Below are 24,215 nucleotides of genomic sequence, written 5' to 3' on the forward strand. Positions count from 1 at the left end.
TCTTAGAAGATAAATTTTACCAATAAAACCTTCTTGTTTAACATTTTCGACAATTTTTTCACACAGAATCCTGGATAGGTGATACTAACTCGAAACTAATGCAATAAAGTTCGTGTTTCATCTGATTGAATTCTTTTAATTTATACCAACGTAAAAGATGAACAGGTTGATTTTTCTTAACTAATAAAACTTTTTTGTATAGCATTTTCGAGCCAATTTTTAACAAAAATTACAGGAATGATAATCGACTAACTCGAAATTGACACACTAAATTTTATTTGTATTGAACTGTATTAAATTAATACCAACTTAAGAAATGAACAGGACAGTTATTTGTCAAAGAAATAATATAATATTAAGAACTTTTTGTTTAACACCATAGAGCCATTTTTTTTTACAAAGGAAAATGAATTAAAATTTGCTGAGTAGAAATTGTTGGGAAAAAAAGTTTTATCGCAGAATGAACTGTGAATGATTGAACTGTTAATAATTTATTATTTGTTTCTGAAGTAAAAAATTCCATTCGCGCCATTTCTCACAGAATTTTAGAATTTTCTGTTCCATTCTCACAAAAATGTTCAAAATGAGCATTATATTTTCACATTTTATAACCGTCGTTGAACAGCCGAGTTAATTTAGGGTATACGACTACCAATGTTCAACTCCGTAGCCTTGTAAATGTGACCCCGACGCAGAAGACTAAAGAACTTCTGAATCAAGTATTGGGAGAAGTTTGCCTTCGGGGAGGACTTTTTGATGGAACTAACCCGCATCCGCGTTACATGGAGAAGAAAACGACGATTACCCTGAAGACAAGTGTACTCTAACCCATGTTCCGTCTACCATTGAGGATATTTTACGTCAGCACTGAGATCGGTGCAAATCGGGAGCGAAATTCGTATCGACCAGCCATCGCTGATGCTCGAACCCGGGTCATCTTGGGAGGCGAGAATTCTATCCCCTGGGCCATCATGGTTCAAGAAGAGTAATTGTGAATTTTAACAAATATTATACGTAAATTAAACGCATAAAAATTTGTACCAGTTTTTTACAGGAATTACTGGAATCGGCTAACTCGAAATTCACACACAAAAGTATGTCAAAAATATTTTTTCAATTCAACTTTCCAGAACAAACTTTTTACAGAAATCAGCGGATTAGCAATTTTCTATATCGAAATTCAAGCACAATTTCAATTGTGCTAAAAATAAAAAAAATTATAATTTCAAATATTCTTCGTAATTTAAGTAATTATCTAATTTTATCATCTACGATTTTACCTAAAACTTAGCAGAAAAAAGTGTGCGTACGTGACCGTACAATTCGGTGCAGGCCCGCATTCAATAAAAGAAATAAAAATACCGCAAAAAAATTACATGATCTGGCCATCACGATTCTGAACATACTGTTATGATTGCATTTGCATTGTAGTCGAAGCATTGCGATTTGATCCTTATTATTGCAAAAAGCTGCCATAAACCTAATCTCTTAGATACGAGTAGTTTTTTTTATGAGCATTCTTCCTCGTAACCATAAAATTCAATATGGGTTATAAAAAACAGCTTAATCGTGTGACTTGGGGTGTGGATTAGTTAATCGCTCAATTTGTTTAATCAGATTGATAAGTGATAGTCTTCACTGGGCCTTTATAAGGAGAATCGAGGACTACCATCATTCAGTTTCTGAATAGGACTCCTTTCCAAAATGCAAGCAATAGCGATACTCGTAGTTGCCCTAGGGGTTCTATATTGTGATGTTAAAGGTAATATCATTTATCTCTATACATTAGTTCTATATATATAAGTTCTATTTCAATTATTTCTTTTCTTTTTAATTCTAACTAGAGAAATCAATAGTTGAAATGTTTGACTCCAACTTCAACTTATGTTCCATTAAAACTTAAAAATTAATTAAACAATTCTAGCTTGAGTGGAGGAGTTGGTACTTGAAATATTTGACTCCTACTTCAACTTCGACTTATGTTTTATTAAAATTCTAAATGAATCCCACGAAAGAATTAATACTATTTACTAAGTGAATAATAATTTGAAATTAGATATTTCTATTTTCTTTTATGTACGATTAAAATTAAAGGTATTTTATTTAAAATTAAATTTTCGACTTCAACTTCGATTATATTCTATTAAAACTTAAAAATTAATTAAACGATTCCAACTTGAGTTGAGGAGTTGGAACTTGAAATGTTTGACTCTTACTTCAACTTCGACTTACGTTTCATTAAAATTCCAAATGAATCCTACGAAAGAATTAAGCTATTCACTTAGTAAATGTTAGTTTGAAATTAGATATTTCTTTTTTTTATGCGCGATTTAAATTAAAGGTAATTTTATTTGAAATTACGTTTCGTATTTTGATATAATTGATTTTTTGACAAGTTAATGAATTTAACTACTCATGTAAAATAATTTTGTAATAAAGCATAATTTAACAAAAGTGATAATATTTGTTCGAGTAACATTTCTGTTCAAATAATTACAAATATTTTTCTAAACAATTTTCAAAAGATCAAAGACTTCTTTTTTTCAATTCTGCTGAATCCAACCTTTAACTAATAGGAGTCGGAGTTGAGCTAGTTCTTTCAACTCCGACTTCTGCAAAATTGTTTCCGACTCCAAAACCCCTGTTCTAACCAGATTATAAGTTTTTGAGTAGAAGTGGTTTCATCTCTTTCACTCGTGTATTTATTCATTAAATTTAAATCTAAAAACAGTGGTAGTAAGCAGTGGCAGTTTAGAGATGCAATAATAAAAATAATAATTTAACTGTAGAAAATTTTTTGCCTTAATTATTTTGGAATGTATCAGAGATAGAGAGAGATACCGGGTTAAGATTTAAAGTTTTACAAAGAGTTATAAATTTAATTGAATGTCATTAAATTTCTGACATTGATTGATTCACTTTTTAAAATCCCTTCAGTAGTACATTTACTTTTTTCAGACAATCACAACACCAAGTTTATTCAGGGAATTTTTTTCCCTTTTGCATTAGGTTAAAGCTCGTTTGAATTACAACTTTATCATACGTAGATGGTTTAATATCAGACACATTTCATAGAGCAGTTTAATTTTCGTATCCTTGAGAATTTAATTAAATTCGTTTTTTAATCTTGAGTCTGAAGCAATGTAACGACATCCCAATTAAACCCAAACTAACTTTTCATTATCCTTACACCTGAAATTTCTGAACAACCTCATAGCTAAGCATCTAAAACTTATAATCAGCTTCAAATTAAAACTCGGGAAAATCCTGATCAGTCATTAAAAACTTTAGACTTTTGATCAGACACCAGTTGAAAACTTGTGCAATGTTCTTGCAATCCGTTTTGAGCAAAAATATCGATGCCTTTAAAATGTCTTCAGAACACAAGGTAGAAAAGGTTTCGAGAACTTATTATTTTACCATTTCATGAAAGAGAACACGATTGGTTAGTTTAATGGCACAAGTGTCGGAAGTTGCACGAAACGCAAACGCATGCTATTATGAATTCAATCTCACCAGATAAAATAGTTTTATAAACTAAATTTGCCCATTACCAAGAAAAAAAAGATTAAAAATCACAAGGGTACATTGAGGAAAGGGGCTATTATTTACCTGAAGAAGGTTATCCTCTAGGAGGTCAATTGCCAACTGAGGAACTGACTTCGATTGTGAAGTGGCAAATCACGAACGCCATAAAAGCAATTTAGATGAAACAAGTAATTTATCGTTGTAATTATTCACACTGCATTAATCTAGTTACCGTTCTTTGGATACCAAGATGGTTTTGGTCACAAAAAATTTTGTGATTTTGATGCTAGACATACTTGGTTTTGGAAGCAACCCTCCTTAGTAATTTATAAAGTTGGTTTGAAAAAGATATTTAAGAGAATGAGTAAAAATATTTTCAGGATACTTTAATTTAGCGATTAACTTTTCCGAAATATTTCACATAATTGTTTCCGCTATTCCCATACAATTTAAAGCTGGTTTTCTGTAATGTTCTTCAATTAAGAATGAGATTTTTTGGCAAGTACTATTTTTCATGCTTATTAACTATTTAAAGTGCCTCTTTTCTATTTATTCCGCAATCATTGAAAAATAATTAATGTTCGATTAATCATTTCAGCTCAAGACTTGGGAGGAGGAGGAGGTAACCTTGGAGGTGGAGGAAATTTAGGAGGAGGTGGAAATATGGGAGGGCCAGGAAATATGGGAGGATCTGGAAATTTAGGTGGCAGTGGAAATATGGGAGGACCTGGAAATATGGGAGGATCTGGAAATTTAGGTGGCAATGGAGGTCTTGGTGGCAACGGAGGAAATATGGGCGGACTTGGTGGTCAAGGAGGAAATATGGGAGGACTTGGTGGCCAAGGAGGAAATATGGGCGGACTTGGTGGTCAAGGAGGAAATATGGGAGGACTTGGTGGCCAAGGAGGAAACATGGGTGGACAAGGAGGAAACATGGGAGGACTTGGTGGACAAGGAGGAAACATGGGAGGACTTGGTGGACAAGGAGGAAACATGGGAGGACTGGGTGGCAACGGCGGAAACATGGGAGGTCTCGGTGGTAACGGAGGAAACATGGGTGGACTTGGTGGACAAGGAGGGAACATGGGAGGACTTGGTGGACAAGGAGGAAACATGGGAGGACTTGGTGGACAAGGAGGAAACATGGGAGGACTTGGTGGCAACGGAGGTAACATGGGGGGACTTGGTGGACAAGGAGGAAATATGGGAGGACTTGGTGGACAAGGAGGAAACATGGGAGGACTTGGTGGCAACGGAGGAAATATGGGTGGACTTGGTGGCCAAGGAGGAAACATGGGAGGACTTGGTGGCCAAGGAGGAAACATGGGAGGACTAGGTGGCAACGGCGGAAACATGGGAGGTCTCGGTGGTAACGGAGGGAACATGGGGGGACTTGGTGGACAAGGAGGGAACATGGGAGGACTTGGTGGACAAGGAGGAAATATGGGAGGACTTGGTGGACAAGGTGGAAACATGGGAGGACTTGGTGGCAACGGAGGTAACATGGGAGGATTTGGTGGCCAAGGAGGAAATATGGGTGGACTCGGAGGCAACATGGGAGGACTTGGTGGACAAGGAGGAAATATGGGAGGACTTGGTGGCCAAGGAGGAAACATGGGAGGACTTGGTGGCAATGGAGGAAACATGGGAGGACTCGGTGGAAATATGGGAGGTGAGTATTTAGATTTCTATAATATAATATGCGTTTAACATAGTATACTATTATTTCGAAACTTATTTTGACTGAATCCAACATAATATATAATATCACATAAATAATGTTAAAATGCTTTTTAATTCTTTTACAATTAAAAAGTTTAGATTGTAAAATCTTAATACAAATTAAAACTTATTGTATAAATTACATTTTGTTAGTTGAAATAATCTTGATAATTATTAATAGGTTTTTCAGAAATAATGGGTTAAAATATAAAAGTGAGTAAATCTTTGTCAAAGAAAACTGCAATTTTCTTTAATGAAACTTCACCCTTAACTACGATTTGTTTTGAATATGCTTGCATCAGGTGTTAGATATTTTTTTTAGAACTGATGGAAACGTATACTGCATAGCTTACATTCAGCAGCGAATGTTAAATTTATATATAAATTATTATATTAGAAAATTGCAATTTTTCTCAATGAAATGTTTTTATAGGTGGAATTCATCAAGCACAGTGAATAACATAAAGTTTTTTGCAATTTCACGCTTACGAAGAATGTATTTTATCAATTCTATCACAAGCAGCGAAAGCTAAATTAGTGGCATGAGTATACGAAATTTGTCCTTAAATTTTTTAAACAGCTATGCATATACAGCGTGTCCATGGAAGTTCATATACAGCTTCCACACTTTACAGCGTCACCTAGTACCATCATCGACTTAGTACGAGTTGACACATTTTGTGACAATGGTAAGAAAAAGACCCTTAAGTATGCTTGTTCGTGGTTTTCTACATTGAGAAGTAACGAAATGATCTAGAAAGGAAAGAAGAAAAAAACTAGTTATCGTAATATATTTTCATTATTGATGCACTAAGCTTAAGAAAAGTTTGGAGTTCGAAATACAGCCATATTATATAAAATAAATTATCTATAAATATATTCATTCTTATAATCAATGATTTTAAATTATTTGAATTTTTAGATGTTAATATATCAATAAGTTTCTTAATTAAAAATCGATTATTTAAAAAAACTTTTCCTTTCTGCAACTCCTATAATCCTTCGACAAACGTTTTATTCCAAAATTAAGTAAGAAAACTTTAATCAAGAGACATTGTATAATTTCATTGTTATTATTTATTTAAATTATTTAGTTAAATATCTTTTATGTAGGAAATGTATAACATTAAATAGTTTTATTCGTAAACATTCTTGTAATTCCAGATTGCTATAAATTTTTTTGTTATTCTTTTTTTTAGGACTTAATGGTGGAAATATGGGATCTGGTGATTTAGGAGGTAAGAATACTCTCTTGCAATCATAAATATTCTTCGCACTAAAGCAATTGAAATTTTATGAAACTGTCTAACTATATTTAAGAGAAGAGCTTACTGTGAAGCAATGAAAAGTCAAAAGAAAAAAATACTGATATTTTGTTTCAAAAAGTCCCAAAAAGAAGGAAAAACTCAAAAATTCGGTACAAATTTGTAGTATTTTTTATTACTTATTTTTATTAGGTTGAGGGGTGATATTCAACTGAAATGAATGAAAAATAGCCCTTATATACTAACAAGTCTTCGATTTAATAAGGTAACTTGTTAATATATTTCTCGCTTAACTAACTTTCGCCAATTAAACAGAAAAAAATTATTTGTCTTGAGATTGTTTAAACAATTTAAATGTTCGATAACACTCGCTAATATTAATAAGAGTTAGAGAAAATATTTAAATTTTATAGGACAATTATGGTAAATTTTTGTAGATGTAATTAAACAACACTGAACTTGAAAAGTTTCTATTAACCTTCAGTTTTGATATATTCACCCTTAATTAAGTAAAAGTTGATCTTAAAAAAATAACAATACTTCATATTTTATGTTCATGTCTTAAATAAATTGTGATAATCGTCTCAATCAAATCTGCAAAGGTGATACTGATCTGTTGATATGATAGCTATTATTTCTTCTGAAACGTTCTTTGAAATATATATATTTTTCATATTTGTGACTTAATACCGGGTGTTCATCAAATGACCGACTATTTGAAAAATCAATAAAAGAAAAACGGAAGGAGAACGAAAAGTATAGTTGGCTGCTTTCTGCTTGTAAAAGATTTTTTTCTTCTTACCAAGTTTCTAAAATAAACACAAAATGTGTTAACAGATGGCGATACTAACTCTGAAAAATTATAAAACAATATTATCCAATTAGCCACACAGTCTGACACAAAGCTGATGGACGCTCGTGCAAGTATTTAAGTTAAAATGGACTGAATAAGTAGAAAACATTGTTTCGAGATTTTTTTCTAGCCAACAGAGCCCTCTGCTGATGAGTTTTCTTATTAATTCGCAAATTTGGTTTTAAAATATTCCTAGTTTGATAAGTTGAATGCAGCAGACTTTTCATTTCTATCACCATCAATTTTTTTAAAAAAAAATTGATTTTCCGAACAGCCGGTCATTTTTGGAAGGTCCAGTAATTATTTATAACTAGACTTCTTTTTAAAAATGTTTAGGTGGAAACATGGGTGGACTAAGTGGAGGAGACTTAGGTGGTAAGAATTTATTTTATTTTCTAAATTGTTTAAACTCCGTATGTAGATTAAAAAAAAAAAAATTCTTTCACCTAGTCGTCTGAATCGTCTATTTAAGAAACGTTCGAAGTTGAAATAAGCAAAGAAATGGCTTTTTTGGAATGGTTTACAGATTTTTTACATTCATCCATCCAAAAACATTTCATTTACACAAAAGATTTACCCATCGTATTAATTAAAATCCGGTGTTCATTGGGATTCTCGTGATATGTAGGGTTTAGGTTAACAAAAGCCACATTTTCGATTTGCTCAGCTGAACGTTTTTTAGGAACATCTTTTAGGGAGAAAATATCGCAGTTTTATATACGTGAGATTTTTATATAGCGAGATGATTATTTTACTAAATCTATAAAAAAAAAGTCTATTAAAAATTAAGCAGTAAAACTGGCATTGGACTAAATTAAGGCGTTTTTATTTGTTTAGATATTACTTTAAAAAATCAGGACAGAACTTTTAATTTTCAAAATATGCGCGATTAAATTTTTAAAATATTATGATAGAAATTATAATTGGATGCTACTAAATCTCAAATGTTTTCTACTTCTTGTCTTTTGTTCTGCACATTGACTAATCCCATGCTTTACAAGTGAATATCCAATCAGAACCTGTTTTAAAAAAATGTAGTTGGCCGTAGAGACCACACTTCTAATAATCACTATTTTATGCACTCGCATTTAAAAATAGTTTATAAGTTTAAGTACTCTAAAAAACGCTTGATTAACTTCGATTGGGGTAAAAGGAACTATATCAATCAGTTATTAAAAAAATCTACTTCTTTAAGATGGTGTACTGATAACATTATTGTAAAGTAGAACTTTTACTAAAGTGAAAAAAATTCTATATGGTTTCAATTATATGAAACAGCAGAGAGAATATGTGGCACAAGATAGTTAAGTAAAATTCATTACCGTTCATGAATTTCAATATTAAAATTAATTTTTTTTCCTTGCCCAATTCTTATATTTTATTGTACCATAAACAGAAGCAAGACTCTTTAATAAAATTTTTTACAATATAACATTTATATCCATTGTAACTTATTGAACCAATTAAAAATAATACGTTATTTAAAAAATTAAGTAGAGCTATGGTTTAATTCAGTTATTGCAATATAATATATATGTTTAGAAACTTATCTATGGAAATATGGATTTTATTTCTGCACAATAAGTATTCATGAATATATATTAAATGCAAATTTTTATATCTAGAATTATTGAGTTACGAATATCTTATATTTCTTTACTATTTCTTCTTCTAGGAAACATGGGTGGAATGAACGGTGGAAACATGGGTGGATTGAACGGTGGAAACATGGGTGGATTGAACGGTGGAAACATGGGTGGGGGACTGAATGGTGGAAACATGGGTGGATTGAACGGTGGAAACATGGGTGGTGGACTGAATGGTGGGAACATGGGTGGACTGAATGGTGGAAACATGGGAGGATTGAACGGTGGGAACATGGGTGGATTGAATGGTGGAAACATGGGTGGACTCGATGGATTTGGAGATATGGGTGGTAAGTATTAAGTTTGCATTTATATTATTTAAAATTTTATTTCTGCATCTAAATGTAGTATTTATTTAAACAATGTACTTAGTTGTGAAAAGTAAAACGTTTTTGAAGAAAAAGCTGAGAGATAAAAATAAAATTCATTAGATGGAACACCATACAAAGCAAAGTCAACTATATAAAATGCATTTTTATATGCTGTAATAACAATAAAAGAAGCTATTCGTGGTATTAGCATTTACAATATTCATTGAAAGGCCAAACATCGTCGGCCAAACATCGCCGACACGGGTTCATTGATTTTCTAGTTCATTAAGCATTGGATTCTTTGGTGCAAAGCATCCGTCAACTAAATGATTTAGCAGATGGAATCTAATGAATCGGAAAACCTTAGATTTGAAGCGAAGAATAATAACGGAAACATTTAAATCTTCAAAAATTAAAAGTCATATATTTTAATGAATTGAGCAGCTTAATTCCTTCATGAATTGAAAAACTCATTAATTCAATAAATTGAAGACTTTAATATCTTAATGAACTGATGAACTTAATACCTTAGGAATCGAAAAGCTTAAAATCTTAATAAAATGCAGAGCTTAGAATCTTAATGAATTAAAGAGATTAAAATATCGATGAATTGAAGAGCTTCGTATCTTAATATCTAGGGGAATTGAGAAGTTTAGGGAAAGGAACATATTGAGTGACAATTTAGAGAATGTCAAAAAATCAACTTCTGAAACACCAGAAAACTATTTTAAAAAAAACTGCTCAGCTTCTAATTGAGATTCTCATGAATTTAGTAGAATCGAGATTCATAAATGTACGCTACTTACTGTCGAAAAATACACAAAACGTGGAAGTAAACTTACACACAAGTATTTCCGGTAAAACTATCATCGTTTTCCATTCGAATATAATGCATAATTATAAAATTAAAAGAGGCAAGTGAGATTTCATTAAAATATTTTAAAATATGTGCTTTAAAAAAAATCAAACCGTTTTACCGTTCTTGCATTCAATTTAGAATATTTAAAATTAAGTTCAGGAAGCGAAAACATATAACTTTGGTTCATTGTCTACAATTAGTTTCAAAGCGCTGATTTATATATTAATACATCTCTCACTAATCTTATTATTATTTTAAATAGGTACAGTTATTTTTTTCAATCCTTCGTCTTAGTCTAAAATAATCTTAATTTTCTAAAATATTATTTATGTGCCATGAAATTCACTTATTATTGTCTGAACTATTTTTATGCTTCTCATTTCAGGAAATGGTGGAAACATGGGAGGATTAAATGGTGGAAACATGGGTGGACTGAGTGGTGGAAACATGGGTGGATTGAGTGGTGGAAACATGGGTGGATTGAACGGTGGAAACATGGGTGGATTGAACGGTGGAAACATGGGTGGATTGAATGGTGGAGACATGGGAGGTAAGAATATAAATTTATATCTTATAACGTATTTTAAATGTATGTATCTGAAAGTAATCTGCATTCAATGAGTCAATGAAATACGTAATTGTTCAAGAATTGTGTACAATTCAGGAAAAATGTTCGGTATTTTTCAAAAGCTTTTCATTCATACATTGCTTCAAAACCAAAATCTTTTTAAACTTCTGTGTTTTTCAAGTTGTGGTATAAAACAAAGCCATATTGTCACTATGCTATATGTCGTAATAGTACTCGAAATCATCAATGCCTATAAACTACCTCTTGTATTTCTATACTGTCTACAATTATATAATTCTTTAATAGTTTTATTTAATATGCATTTTAATAGTAAAAAAAACAACTTTCAAATGACCATCAATCAATACTTTACAAGAAAAAAGTAATTTTAATACACTTAAATCACTCGATTATATACCTAGCAGTTAAATAACTGATTAACAGTTAGAATCATTCTTTTAAAACTTACTAAATTAGCGTATAATTTTTTCTAAAAGTTATAATTACCTGAATTACTTTTTTATTTGTACGTGGCTTACAGCAAGATGAATTACAACATGATGGTTTAGGAAGCAAAACTATAGTTATTTCAGTTAGTATTTATACCAATTAGTATAGTAAGTATACAAGTTATACCAATTATTATACAGAGTTTATACTAATTAGTGAGTATTATTAACATTTAAAGACGCCTTAATCAAACCATAAATCTACACAAAGAGGAAATTCATTTAATGATGAACTTAACATCAAAATTAATATTTATAATGATGCTCTGATTATGTTTTAAAATTATGTTTTAGTTTTTCTGACCAACTTAATTGCTAAACTTAAATTTCACTTCATAGGTGGTTTCCAACAAGGTGGACTAGGAGGTAAGAATATTATGCTCTCAGGATTTGAAACTTTCTTCTTACTTTTCTGCAAATTTTATCATTAAATAAATTATTAAATAGATAATCATAAACAATTATAAGTAATAATTTATAATTTCATTACTAATTTATATAAATAAAAATAAATAATTACAAAAAAACGCAGCAGTGGTACAAATATTGTCAATATTTAATAATATTCTTACTTTAGACTCTTAGAAATTAAAAAGTACCAAATTAATATTCAATATCATACTTTCATAGTTTTCTAAAACAAGTAACAGATTAACATTTAGTATCATTTAGTATCATAGTTCGTTGAAGCCATTTAAGTTTTCCTAAACAGTTTAATCTCTTTTTTGTGGGTGGTTTACAACAAGGTGGTTTGCAACAAGGTGGCTTGCAACAAGGTGGCTTGCAACAAGGTGGCTTGCAACAAGGTGGTTTGGGAGGTAAATATATTTAAATTTCGATGATTTTTTCTGAATGTTTTCTTAAAAAATCACAGTTTATGCTATTATAGTTATTAAACGTTTTATTACATTCATTAAATTATTAATCTATAATTCTATATATAAATGCAATTAACCTATAAACTAAAAAAACTGAGGAACAAATCTAAAATTCATAATGATATTTTGATTCACTTTTAAAAATATGTTCAAAATTTTCTTAAAATCAATTTTAATTACTTGCGTTTCTTGTAGGTGGTTTCCAACAAGGTGGTCTAGGTAAGAATTCTATAATAAATTAATATTCCTCATTATGATTCGATCATATTTCAAAAATACGTTTTTATTTTTCTAATAAGTTCAATCCATTCACTTCATTTTTTTATAAGTGGTAAGAATTCTATATTATTTTTAGATTTTGAAACTTTCTTTCCTCCTCCTTCCTTAAAATTAAGAACCACGAATTATGTAACAACAAGAAATAAAAATGTATATGGATTCATTATGGATATTTCTAAACTTAACCCTCCCGGGAACAGTAAATTTTGATTGAAAATTTTAATCAAGCAATTCATTTACTACTGCGACCTTAGACAATAGATTCTAAGTGAAGAAACATGCTTCAGATCCTTGCTGTTTAAGAATAGTGGTTGATAAACGTTTAAAATCAACTAATTTTTAGTTGTTATTATTGCACTGCTATTTATTATTATTACGCATTATTACCACACTTCATGGAAAAGGGTTAATATTGTTAGAAATTTAAAGATAACTCTTTAAAAACGTTCTAACATTTCAGATTTTATAAGACGTTTCATAATGCTTCTTTTGCAGGTGGTATGCAACAAGGTGGTTTACAACAAGGTGGATTAGGAGGTGAAGATTGTATTTATTATAAAAGTAGTTTTTTAAACTTTTCTGAAGAAATTTAATGACTTGATAACCTATAGTAATTGTTAGAAATAGGATTAGAATACAACTTTGATACTTTTATTTTAAAGAAGTCAATCTATTTCTTGTTATGAAGATTTTGATATGAAGATACAACTTTGATACTTCTATTTTAAAGAAGTCAATCTTCTTGTTATGAAGCATTATGTAATTGTAATAACTCAATTCATTTCTTTTTTACAGGTGGTTTCCAACCAAATGATCTAGGAGGTAAAAACGCACACATTTTATTCTTGAAATTTTATTAATGATTTTTTGTATGAAATAAAATCCTTAATGACTTCTAAGTTAACTATTGGAGAAAAAAAACTTATTTCCTTTACATAAAGCTCAACTTTTTTAATAAAGTACTTAAATGTTATTAAAAAGCAATAAGTTGATAAAAAAAATAAAACAAAGTTTAAAAACTTTTGAAAATATATTTATACAATCACTGTTCTAAAACGTTCAATTAATTTTTATTTGTAAATAGGTGGTTTCCAACAAGGTGGTCAAGGAGGTAAAAATTTTATTTTAATTTCAGGAATTAATTTTTATGATTATTAATATCTACTTATTTATCAATCTACAATTACTGGTGAAAAAAATCTTATTAATTTTATATAAAATTTCAATAACTTAATAATGACTGAATATATTAGTATTCAGATTATAAATTTAATTTTTTGAAAAGTACAGTCAGATTTATATATGCGAATAAAATCGCGCTGTTAAATATTTATATATTACTTGTACATAATTCAAATTCTAATTAAATTCTCAGTATATATTTATATATTTTTTTTCTCAGTATTTTGATTTAAGTTAGGAATACCTCACCTTTTTTGCATAATTTGATTAAATTGATCCCATAGTATTCATAATGCGCTTAGAATGCAACGAAATTTCCCCGAAACAATACCAGGCTGAGACAATAAAAAGTAAGTTGGTCCTTGGTTCGAACCCTGCCGGTAACCAATAAACATCTCTCTCAAGCATTTCTCCCTAAACATGAAAAGGCAAAAATTTATTTTTCTCCAAAAGCAAAATTTTGAAACGGCACACAAACTTGAGGAGATTAATCAAAATTAATTAATTGTGAAACTTAATAAAATTTGGAATCACTCAGAGATGTCGGTAGCTCATTAACATACCTTCACTTCATATCTTCATACGTTGGTCATCAAAGATAAAGATAGGTATATTTTATTTTTATTTTATAAACGTCGTTGAGCAGCAGACCCAATTTTTGGCTTTACGACTACTAATGTTCAACGCCGTTGCCTTGTAATTTTGAACCCAATCCAGAAGACAAGGGAACTCCTGAATCAAGTACTGAAAGAAATTTGCCTTCGCGGAGGACTAACCCGCATTTGCATTACATGGAGAAGAAAACCTCATACAGTTAGCCTGACGGCAAGTGGACTCAACCAATGATCCGTCTACCACTGAGGATATTTCATGTATCGACGAGCCATCGCTGGGAATCGAACCCGGTTCTCTCCGTTGGAATGCAAACACTTTATCCCCTGAGCCATCTCGAGCAAAAGACAGATATAGGAGAAAGGTATAGGTTTCCTAAAATAATTTCATTCATATCTATAGATAACTCCTCAAACTATCATTAACGGATGTAGGCAGCATTTGAAAATGATATGACTGAATTGTAAGTATTTTAACAGGTGATCAATTAAATTTAATATTTTATTTTTATATAGGTGGTCTTCAACAAGGTGGTCTTGGAGGTAAGAAATTCTTATATTTTTGTTTAGAAACTATTAAAATTCAGAATCACTTTTTGTTTTGAAAACATACTAATTTAATGATTTTTTTAATGTTTAATAATTTCGTGTATTTTTCATTACAGGTGGTTTTCAACCAGGTGACTTAGGAGGTAACTAATTTCAGTTTTTAAATAAAAAGGATTCATCAATGAGCTTTTTCTGGAATAAAACAATTTTATTATTTTTATATTATCATCGGTAATACACTAAAATAATATTTTTAACATAAATTTTCGAACGAGTTCAATATAAATGATAACCTTAGGAAATAATCAAGAAATTATTATTTATAACTGTACAGAACCCGTTATCCAGAAATCAGAAAACCGGAATACCAAAAAACCGGAGCGAAATTCAATAAATTTTCCCGACATTTTTTTAAAAAAAATGTGTTTTTCCTCATAAGATTTCAGGATTTTTCTTTCTTTTTTGAAAGATGTTTACCCTACCATCATTTTGGAAATAATCATTAGTGTATTACTTTATCGTTTTTTCTTCTTTTTAAGATTATTTCCAAACATTATTTTTTCTTAGTTTTCTTTAACAATAAAAAAACGGCTTTTTGTAGCGATTCAGAAAACCGGAAAAATCAGTTATCCGGAATAGCGATGGTCCCGATCGTTCCGGATAATCGGTTCTCTACTGCAATAATTGATAAATATTAGAGAAAAAAAAAGATTTCGTTAGCTAAATAAGGAAATTGAAAAATTCAAGTTGTTCAGATCTCCACATAAAAATTAAATAATCAATATATAACAGCTACTTTGTAAATAATTATAACAATAATTATAACAGTTACTTTGTAAACATATTTAATAAATTTTTATATTTTTCTGTATAGGTGGTTTCCAACAAGGTGGTTTAGGAGGTAAGAATTCTTCGCAGTTTTATTTTTAATATCTTGCCTACTTAAGTTATAACATAACGATATAACATAAACTTGCCTACATAACGCTATCCATTTATGATTCTTAGAAAAAATAGGGTATTTTTATACTTAGGGTATACAATAGGGTACTTAATACAATAGGGTACTTAATGTTTCATTCAACCGTTAAATGAAAAATAGTTAAAACAAAATGTTTTAATGTTTGAATTATATTTTTTATGTACTTTTTAAATGTTTTTTTTAAAAATATATATAAATATTTAAGTGCATTAAATTAGTTTATTTTTATGTTTAGGTGGTTTCCCACAAGGTGGTCAAGGAGGTAAAAATTCCACTCAGTTCAGTTTTAATGTGTATTTTTTATCAAAAAAGTTGGTTAGTCCACTAACTTTTTATCAATTTACTGATTAATTAATTTAAAAAAGAAAGAAAAATTATATAAATTAAAAAAATAAATGTTTCCAGTTCAGAACTTAATCGATTAATGTTCAGAATGAAACATGAATTACTTTTCAAAGCCTTTTCATATTACTTTTTGTAACGAGTACAATTATTTAGATTATTTCTTTATTTTTGTGCGTAAGTTGTGCGGAAATTGAATTTTGATATTTTGTGCGGAAATTGAAAAAATAATTTCTTTGAAATTATTGATTCAATTTCCAAAAAAATTATTCGTTAAAAATTAAAAAAAAATTAGCCAGAAATTAGTAAAAATATTAGTCATGGTTTGTAAAAAAATTGCTTGTACGCTTTTCATAACGAAGTCCATTAACTTGCTGATTAAAGATAAACTTTTTGAAAATATGCAACTTAACTTTTTCATTAAATTTTATCAATATATAATTTTGTGCAGGTGGTCTTCAACAAGGTGGTCTAGGAGGTAAGAATTCTTGTTTTTTGATTTTAAAACACTCTCTATATTTTTGAAAAATTTCTTAGCCATTAAGGTCTACGCATAAAAATAAAATCTTAGCTTCATTTGCATGAATTTATAAGTTATTTTGATAAAAAAGTGCTATTATGTAAAATTATATCATATAATTCAGATAATAAGCATATAATACATAATAGCACAAAATAGTATATAATAATTAAATATTTTTATAGCATATATGGCATACAGCATATATATAGCATAGCATATATAGCATATAATGCTAATTTAGCAATTTATGGCATAAATGCTATCATATGATAAAATATAACGTTGGTACGTAGACTTAAATGTTTTATAACCACGTCAACCTATTGATTTTTCTAGTACGTTTAATAAATTTTTTTTCCCTCTCCGTAGGCGGTTTCCAACAAGGCGGTCTTGGAGGTAAGAAACCAAGAATTTTTCGTTTTCGAATTTGTTTTACTTTAAAAAATTAACGAATAGCTACGATTAAAGATGCGAATTTTTTTTTTTAGAAAAGGAACAATTCAATTAACAAATTTAACTATCAAATAAGAAATAATGTTTCAAATTAGTTTTTGATCAATTTTTAAACAAACCTACTATTTCATCTAACACGTCTTAATTTTAACTTATTTTTCTGTGCAGGTGCTTTTCCACAAGGCGGACAAGGAGGTAAACACTTTCTTTCATTTTATTCATTTTTCTTTCATTCTCTTTCGTTTAGAACATTTAAGAAACTTATTATTGTATAGTTACCAGAAAAAAAAGCTCATGGATGGAGTTACTAATAAATTAATTAATATTTACAACGTGTCTCAAAAATATTGCGACAAATGTTTTGATAAAGATAGGAAAATCATAAGGATTGAAAATTGCATATCAGCCAGCGACCGAAAACGTCATTGTATACCACTAGGTGGTGCTCTATACCCCAAGACTGTAAAGGAACTGCAATATACTGTGAGCTGTACTAATAGTTAATGAGCTAGTTCTCTTCTGACTTATTCAACATTGATTTCTTAGTGTGGAGAGTGCTTTTAAACTATTATATATATCGAGCCGTCTAGTGAACAATGGATCTTGTTTCCGCAGCAACTGTCGGTGTGCGGCCGTATCCGGCAATTTATGCCCCAATGTTGACTGATGGTGCAAAAATCGAACATCTGTTGTGGCAATATGAAATGTATTCATCTAGTACACTATCTGCATACATGATCCATTTCTCATTAATCTTTTGATTACGCTGCTTGATTGCACAGGATATTCTGGACCATCAGCTGTACCAGTTGTAAGCAAAAGGCTAACGGCGCTTGATAGCATCAGCAATTCTGGACCATCAGTTTTACCAGCTGTGAGCAAAAGGTTAATCCGACTCTCATGTTCTTTAGGTCATCTTACCCCTGATTTTTTTCGGTCATGGATTGATATTTAATTCTTAATTCTTATCAATGTACTTTCTTTTCCTTGAAAACCTTGTCACAACATTTTATTGACGCTCAGCAAAATTAAACTCGACCATTTTTTTTTTAAATGTTCTACATGATCATTAATTAAATTTACTCTTTTGATTAGGAGGTCTCCAACAAGGTGGCCAAGGAGGTAAAAATACCTTTATTTTGAGTGTTTGGTTTCTTTCAAATTTTCTTAATACACAAAGGCATCATTTATGACACATTTATCCTTGATTATCAGAAAAAAATGCAATTGAGTTTATTTCAAATCTCTGAATAATGAATATAAAATTCCATACTGATTTGAGTTTTGCTGTTTTCTCTGCAGGAGGTTTCCAACAAGGCGGTGGACTGGGAGGTAAATATTTCACTAATTGAAATTTTTCTTGTAAAACTGAACGATTTAAATATTTCTAATAAAGCGTTACTCTAAATGCTTTCTATGTAATAACATGTAATTATTTTTGCAGACTTTGGTATTTTAATAATGGTTGGTTGTAACAAAGCAACTACGAAAATAATGTAGATTTCCGTCCACTGATTACAATATCTATTGCTTTCAAATTACGATAAAATATTTATGCAATGAGTTTAAATATAAATTGAGTTGAAAAATAAAATAATGAATTTAAAAATAAAATAATGAATTTAAAAATAAAATTTTTTTCTCATTATTATTGCAGATGGGGGAAGAATGCCTAATTTTGGAGGAATGGGAGGAAGTAAGTTGAATTTTGATTCTTCAAGCTTTACTTTTAAACAATGCATGTAACGACTTCCAGACAAATAAAACAACATTTTAATGAAATTTTGTAGTAGTCCTAAAATCCATCTTAGCATTTATGTAATTCATTAACTTCAAGTACAGTTTTATTTTCTGATCATTATAGATGGAGGAGGATTGCCTAGCAACGGAGGCATGGGTGGATTAGGAGGAAGTAAGCTGTTTTTTTTTTAGATAACACGAAATCCAGTTTTAGATTACTGAAACAATTTTTATTAATTAAATTAATAATTATAATTTTATAAGTTTAAAATTATGAATTTTTTTTTAATATTAATGTTCATGTGAAAAGAATTTTCATTTCTTGACTATTTCAGACGGAGGAGGAATGCCTAATTTTGGAGGAATGGGAGGAAGTAAGTTAATTTCTGTTTTATTTAACTTTGTTTTTAGACTTTGATTTTGAAATAAATTAGTTTAAAAAATGTGTCTCTGACTATTTATGTCTGCGCACTTCACTTAACTACAGAGTTTTATTTATTTTTTAATTTTAATTATTTTAGATGGAGGTGGACTACCAAATTACGGAGGAATGGGAGGTTTAGGAGGAAGTAAGATGATCTTTGTTTTTAGATTCTACAAATATTTAGAATATCAAAACTTTTTTTTAGATATAATTTTAGTTCCATAGAATTTTTAATATTTGTACAAATGGTTAGTGAGGACAATGTTTTAATTTTTGATAATTTCAGGCGGAAGAGGAATGCCTAATTTTGGAGGAATGGGAGGACAAGGAGGAAGTATGCCGATTTTTGTTTAGACTATTAAGCTAAAAAATATTTTTGGGTGATGGTTTTTACTATATTCTGAACATTTTTTTAAAAATAATTTTTTAGGTGGAGGTGGACTCGGAGGTTCAGGAGGAAGTAATTTAATTTTTAGTTTAACCTTTAGCCAACTTAACTATAAAGTAATTTTTTTCATATTGAATTATAGCAGGGGTGGCCAAGCTCCTTGGTAGTCGAGCCATTTTTCAAAATTTGAAATTTTTCGCAAGCCGCAATTAAATACGTATTCAAAAAATATGCAAAAAAGGTATTAAAATTTTTTTTTTTACAGAAATTATACTTATTTAAAACATATAAATAAAAGTACAAAATATGTGTATTGAACTTAAATATTAAACACATTTATTTTACTTCTTTTGATGATTCTTCAAAATTCGGTGAATAATTGGTGACAGCACTTCTCAGTAATTCTTTGAGATGCTGGTTAGTTAATACTGATCGGTGTTTGGATTTCACGAATTTTAAAGTGGAATAAAATTATTCACATAAGTAAGCTGTTCCGAATATTGAAATAATTCGACATGCAGCCTTTTATAATTCAGGATACTTCGATTCTTTTACAAATTTCCAAAATTTAGTAATCGTCGTCGACTTATATTTTAATTGTAGAGCTTGATCGTTTTGCGTCTCGATTAATTCTAATTCTTCAGATGCTTTTGGGTCATAATTATATTGGAAATGGAAAATTCACCTTGAATTATGTTAATTTCAAGTGGATTCAGAAAAAATATTCAAATATAATAGCACAAAAATGAAAAGGGAACTTGGGTACATATATCGAGAGCCACAAATAATCCTTCAAAGAGCCGCATGTAGCTCGCTAGCCGCGGAGGTTAATTAATTTTTGCCTGATGGCTTGTGACTCCCTGATTTTGTTTTTGTCATTATTTTAGACGCTGGAAGAATGCCTAACTTTGGTGGAAATGGAGGATTAGGTAGAAGTAAGTATTTAATGGTCATTCTAGAAAATATTTTAAATATGATATACTTAAATATTGAGGTAACATTCTCATAGTTTACTTTTTAACATTGATTTTTCTTTCTGAATTTAGCTTTAATGGCAAGTTTATGAAATGCTGCCGACTTTTGACATCTATTCGAAATTTGCGTATTACGTTTTTTAGTTTTTAGCTCTACTTTATACTCCAGATTCAAAACTTCATTACCGCTTGCGTAACTTTTATCATTGATAAAAAATGGTGTGAAAGACAATTATTAGAAACGTTTTTCATTTGGCACTATTAGGCTACAAAATAGAATTTTGTGATTTTAGTGCCTTTTTCACTGACATCGATTACGATTCCTTAAGATTTAACAATGCTTCTTTCTCAGTTAAGCAAATTACCGACCCTTAATGAGTATAGAATTTTTGCTTTGAAGGTTAAATCAATACATTGTATGATTTTTTTTAATGAGAAACTTCGTTTAAATTGTTATTAATAAATATCAAATTAAAAATTTTAACATCTATAATTACTTTAGGACTAGGTGGCGGTGATGACCAGGTTGTTACCATGTCGCCGATTGAAATGCCAGGAGGTGATCGAAAACCCATTGGAAACCCAGATTTAGACGGTAAGATCTATAAAATATTTATTTCATTAATCTTATTTAATCTTAATCTTTTTTAATCTTATTTTGATGTACAAGGCTTGAATGAACAATAATGAAAAAATAAATAAAAAATTTATAATTATTCTCCGTACAACTTTTTGAGAGTTATTTTAGTACTGATATAGATATGTTATCATTTCTTTTTAATCGGTGTTTCTTCATTGAATAGTTTTTTTTTTGTGTTAAATTTAAATATGGAATCTATTTTGTCAGTATAACTACACTGGTGTAAAAAATTAAGAGAATTTGCAGATTTGTGATCGATTATCTCTAGAACTACTAGACCGAATTTAAGGAAATTTGGTATGTAGATACATTGATACAATACAAAACAATTAAAAATTCAACAATTGTAATACACACTCATGTTCGCGCGTAACATTCGTTGGAGTTGGAAGGTATGAAACAGCCGTTGCAGAATAAACAAAAAAAAAAGGGTTAATAGGAGGTATGGTCCCCTCCTACAGATATACAAGCCTTGCAACGTGATTTCATACTTGAAATAAGGCAGTTTATCATTTCCTGTGGCAATTGGCCTGAATTGTCCTGCGGTAATTGCATACCTTCCGACTCCAGCGAAATCATGCACGATCATGTGTGTGAGTTACAAATGTTGAATGGTTATTTGTTTTGTATTGTATCAATGTAATCTTTACTACTGGACCATTGTATCAATGGTCCAGTAGTTCTAGAAATAATCGACCAAGTCTACAAATTCTCTTAATTTCTTCCACCAGTGCAGCATTTTTCAGTTTAGTAAATTAAAAACTTACATGCATTTAAAGTGCGCTTTGAAATCCTTTGAGACATTTCCTTCTATGTTTACTTACGATACAAACCTAATGCGGTATTTGATTAGTTCTTGATTAGCAGGAAACTCATTCTTCAATTTATCTGCTTTTTAATTTATCTATAATTGTAAACAATATAGACAATGTGGTTATTTTTACAAGCAATTTCACACTTTTAATATGGCCCTTATATCATTGCAGGAGGTTGTGGTAAATCTGGAAAAGGAGGAAAGAAAGACGATGACAAGGATAAGAAAAGTGGCTCCTCAAGTGACCTAGAAGGGTTCCTTAAGAAAATAAATGAAATGAACGGTGGAATGGATGGGCTGAAGGGAAACAAAGGTGTCGATGCTGATGATTTAAAGAAAAAGCTCAAAGACATGGGAATAGATGCAAGTCCAGAAGATCTCAAAAAGCTGAAAGGCATGGGAATTGATGGAAGTCCAGAAGGTATGAAAAAGTTGAAAGGTTTGGGAATTGGCACAGATGGCTTAAAGGATGCCCAAGGCAAACTTCCAAAAGGTGGACTTGATGGAATGAGTGGGGGCATGGATGATGCAGCTTTGATGCAAAAACTCAAAAGCATGGGAATTAATGCAAGGCCAGAAGATTTACCAGCTATAAAAGATAAACTTAAGGGTCTTGGACAAGACGGAGGTCTCAAAGGTGCTATGGGAGGACTTAAAGGCATGGACATGGGTAGTGGAATGGGACAACTTGGTGGATTAGCAGGAGGTATGGATGATGCTGCTTTAATGCAAAAACTCAAAGGTATGGGAATTAATGCAAAGCCAGAAGATTTACCAGCTATAAAAGATAAACTTAAGGGCCTCGGACAAGACGGAGGTCTCCAGGATGCTATGGGTGGACTTAAAGGCATGAACTTGGATGGTGGAATGGGGAAACTTAAGGGACTAGGTGGAGGCTTAGGCAATGCTGGAAATCTAATGGGAGGTATGAATAAAATGGGACTAAGTGATTTGGATATGCAGCAATTGCAAATGAATAATATTTTGACAGCTGCTTCTCAAAAGGGCCTCAACATGAACCAGCTTTCCACTTTGAAGCAGATGATGACAAGAACAATGGCTATGAAGGGAAGTCTTAAAGAAGGACAAATGGGAGAAGTTTTAAAGAATATTGGTTTCTCCAGTGATGAACTGGATAAGTCACTTGGTGTTAATAGTGCATTTGAAACGAATAAAGCCTTATTTCAAAGTACAGGAGCTCTCGACGCATCTAAACAAATAGGCCAGCAGCTTCAGATGTCCGGAGATTCTCTTGGCATGGGCGGTACTATAGAGAAAACCAGGGCATTCGGAAAAAGAATTGGAGAAGGAAAAATCGGAGGAGAATTGCAGAGAAGCGGAGAGTTCACTCAAAAGTTAGGTCTCGATAAAACGACTGGTGACCTCAAGGGATTGGGGGGAGCTGGAGATGCTGGAGAGTTACTAAGCAAAACACAAAGCTCATTGAAGTCAAGCGCCTTAGAATCTAGCATGTCTACAATTATAACCCAACTCAAAGCAAGTGGTGAACAGGGAAAAGCTTATGCAGAAGTAGCCGAGAAAATCATGGCTCTTGCTAAAGCAGCAAATGCTGGAAAGGGTGCAGGAGATTTGGCTGGTGGTGCCGGTGGTTTAGGAGGCGCAACAGATTCTTTGAAAGGAGGCCTTGGAGGCGTTGGTAAGGCGACAGAAGGATTAAAAGGAGGCCTTGGATCTGATGGTAAAGCATCGGGTGGTTTGTCTGGTTCCGGTGGTGGTCTTTCTGGAGGCCTTGGCTTCCGCAGAAAGTAAATTTCCGCAAACTTCCTTTCGCGTTTTTAGATTCTTTTTAAGCTATATTGGAGCTTACTCCATTGTTTGACTATGTATGTGATATAAAAGTCTTGCTTTATTATTGTCAAAAAGTTATTGTTTAACTATTAAAATGTGCTTACAAAGTTTTGTAAAGCAGTTTATTAGTTTATAATAAATGATTTAAAAATAAATTTTTGTATTAATTATTTAACACTGGTTTTTATTAATGTTCAACACTTGTAAAAAATAAACAATTCAAACAATAAGACAATTTATAGAATAAAAAATATATTCAGTAGTATTTCCAAATAAGGGACACCCTCAGTTTAAGGGCAAAAAAATATATTGGTTCAGGTACCTTTGAATAGGGGTATTAAATGTATTTAATTGTTAATAAGAGAT

The 24,215-nt window shown here is 30.8% G+C and overlaps 1 protein-coding gene across 50 annotated transcripts; it reads left to right on the forward strand.

Annotated features, from left to right (window-relative positions):
• Window positions 1-1,617: 1,617 nt before the first annotated feature.
• On the forward strand, window positions 1,618-24,004 carry LOC107452333 (uncharacterized). 50 transcript variants are annotated; one of them, XM_071182666.2, is made up of 31 exons: window positions 1,618-1,762; window positions 4,127-5,200; window positions 6,450-6,488; window positions 7,705-7,743; window positions 9,044-9,304; window positions 10,570-10,670; window positions 10,719-10,734; window positions 11,601-11,626; window positions 11,992-12,079; window positions 12,335-12,358; window positions 12,914-12,955; window positions 13,214-13,240; window positions 13,503-13,529; window positions 14,728-14,754; window positions 14,877-14,903; window positions 15,635-15,661; window positions 15,978-16,004; window positions 16,536-16,562; window positions 16,977-17,003; window positions 17,229-17,255; window positions 18,156-18,182; window positions 18,363-18,392; window positions 18,718-18,756; window positions 18,925-18,972; window positions 19,136-19,174; window positions 19,322-19,369; window positions 19,511-19,558; window positions 19,655-19,684; window positions 20,500-20,547; window positions 21,089-21,181; window positions 22,213-24,004. In XM_071182666.2, the coding sequence occupies exons 1-31, from the start codon at window positions 1,705-1,707 to the stop codon at window positions 23,808-23,810; spliced, it is 4,059 nt and encodes a 1,352-aa protein (XP_071038767.2). In that variant the 5' UTR covers window positions 1,618-1,704; the 3' UTR covers window positions 23,811-24,004. The 50 variants fall into 50 exon arrangements, with proteins under 50 accessions (XP_071038767.2, XP_087017763.1, XP_087017761.1 ...); XM_087161637.1 differs by having other exon boundaries at window positions 10,570-10,597; window positions 10,646-10,734; XM_087161639.1 differs by having other exon boundaries at window positions 1,619-1,762; window positions 9,044-9,308; window positions 10,622-10,670.
• The last annotated feature ends 211 nt before the right edge of the window (window positions 24,005-24,215 follow it).

The sequence above is a fragment of the Parasteatoda tepidariorum genome, chromosome 4 (assembly GCF_982258835.1).
Source record: "Parasteatoda tepidariorum strain Cologne lab strain chromosome 4, Ptep-v5.0, whole genome shotgun sequence".
Taxonomy (NCBI): domain Eukaryota; kingdom Metazoa; phylum Arthropoda; class Arachnida; order Araneae; family Theridiidae; genus Parasteatoda; species Parasteatoda tepidariorum.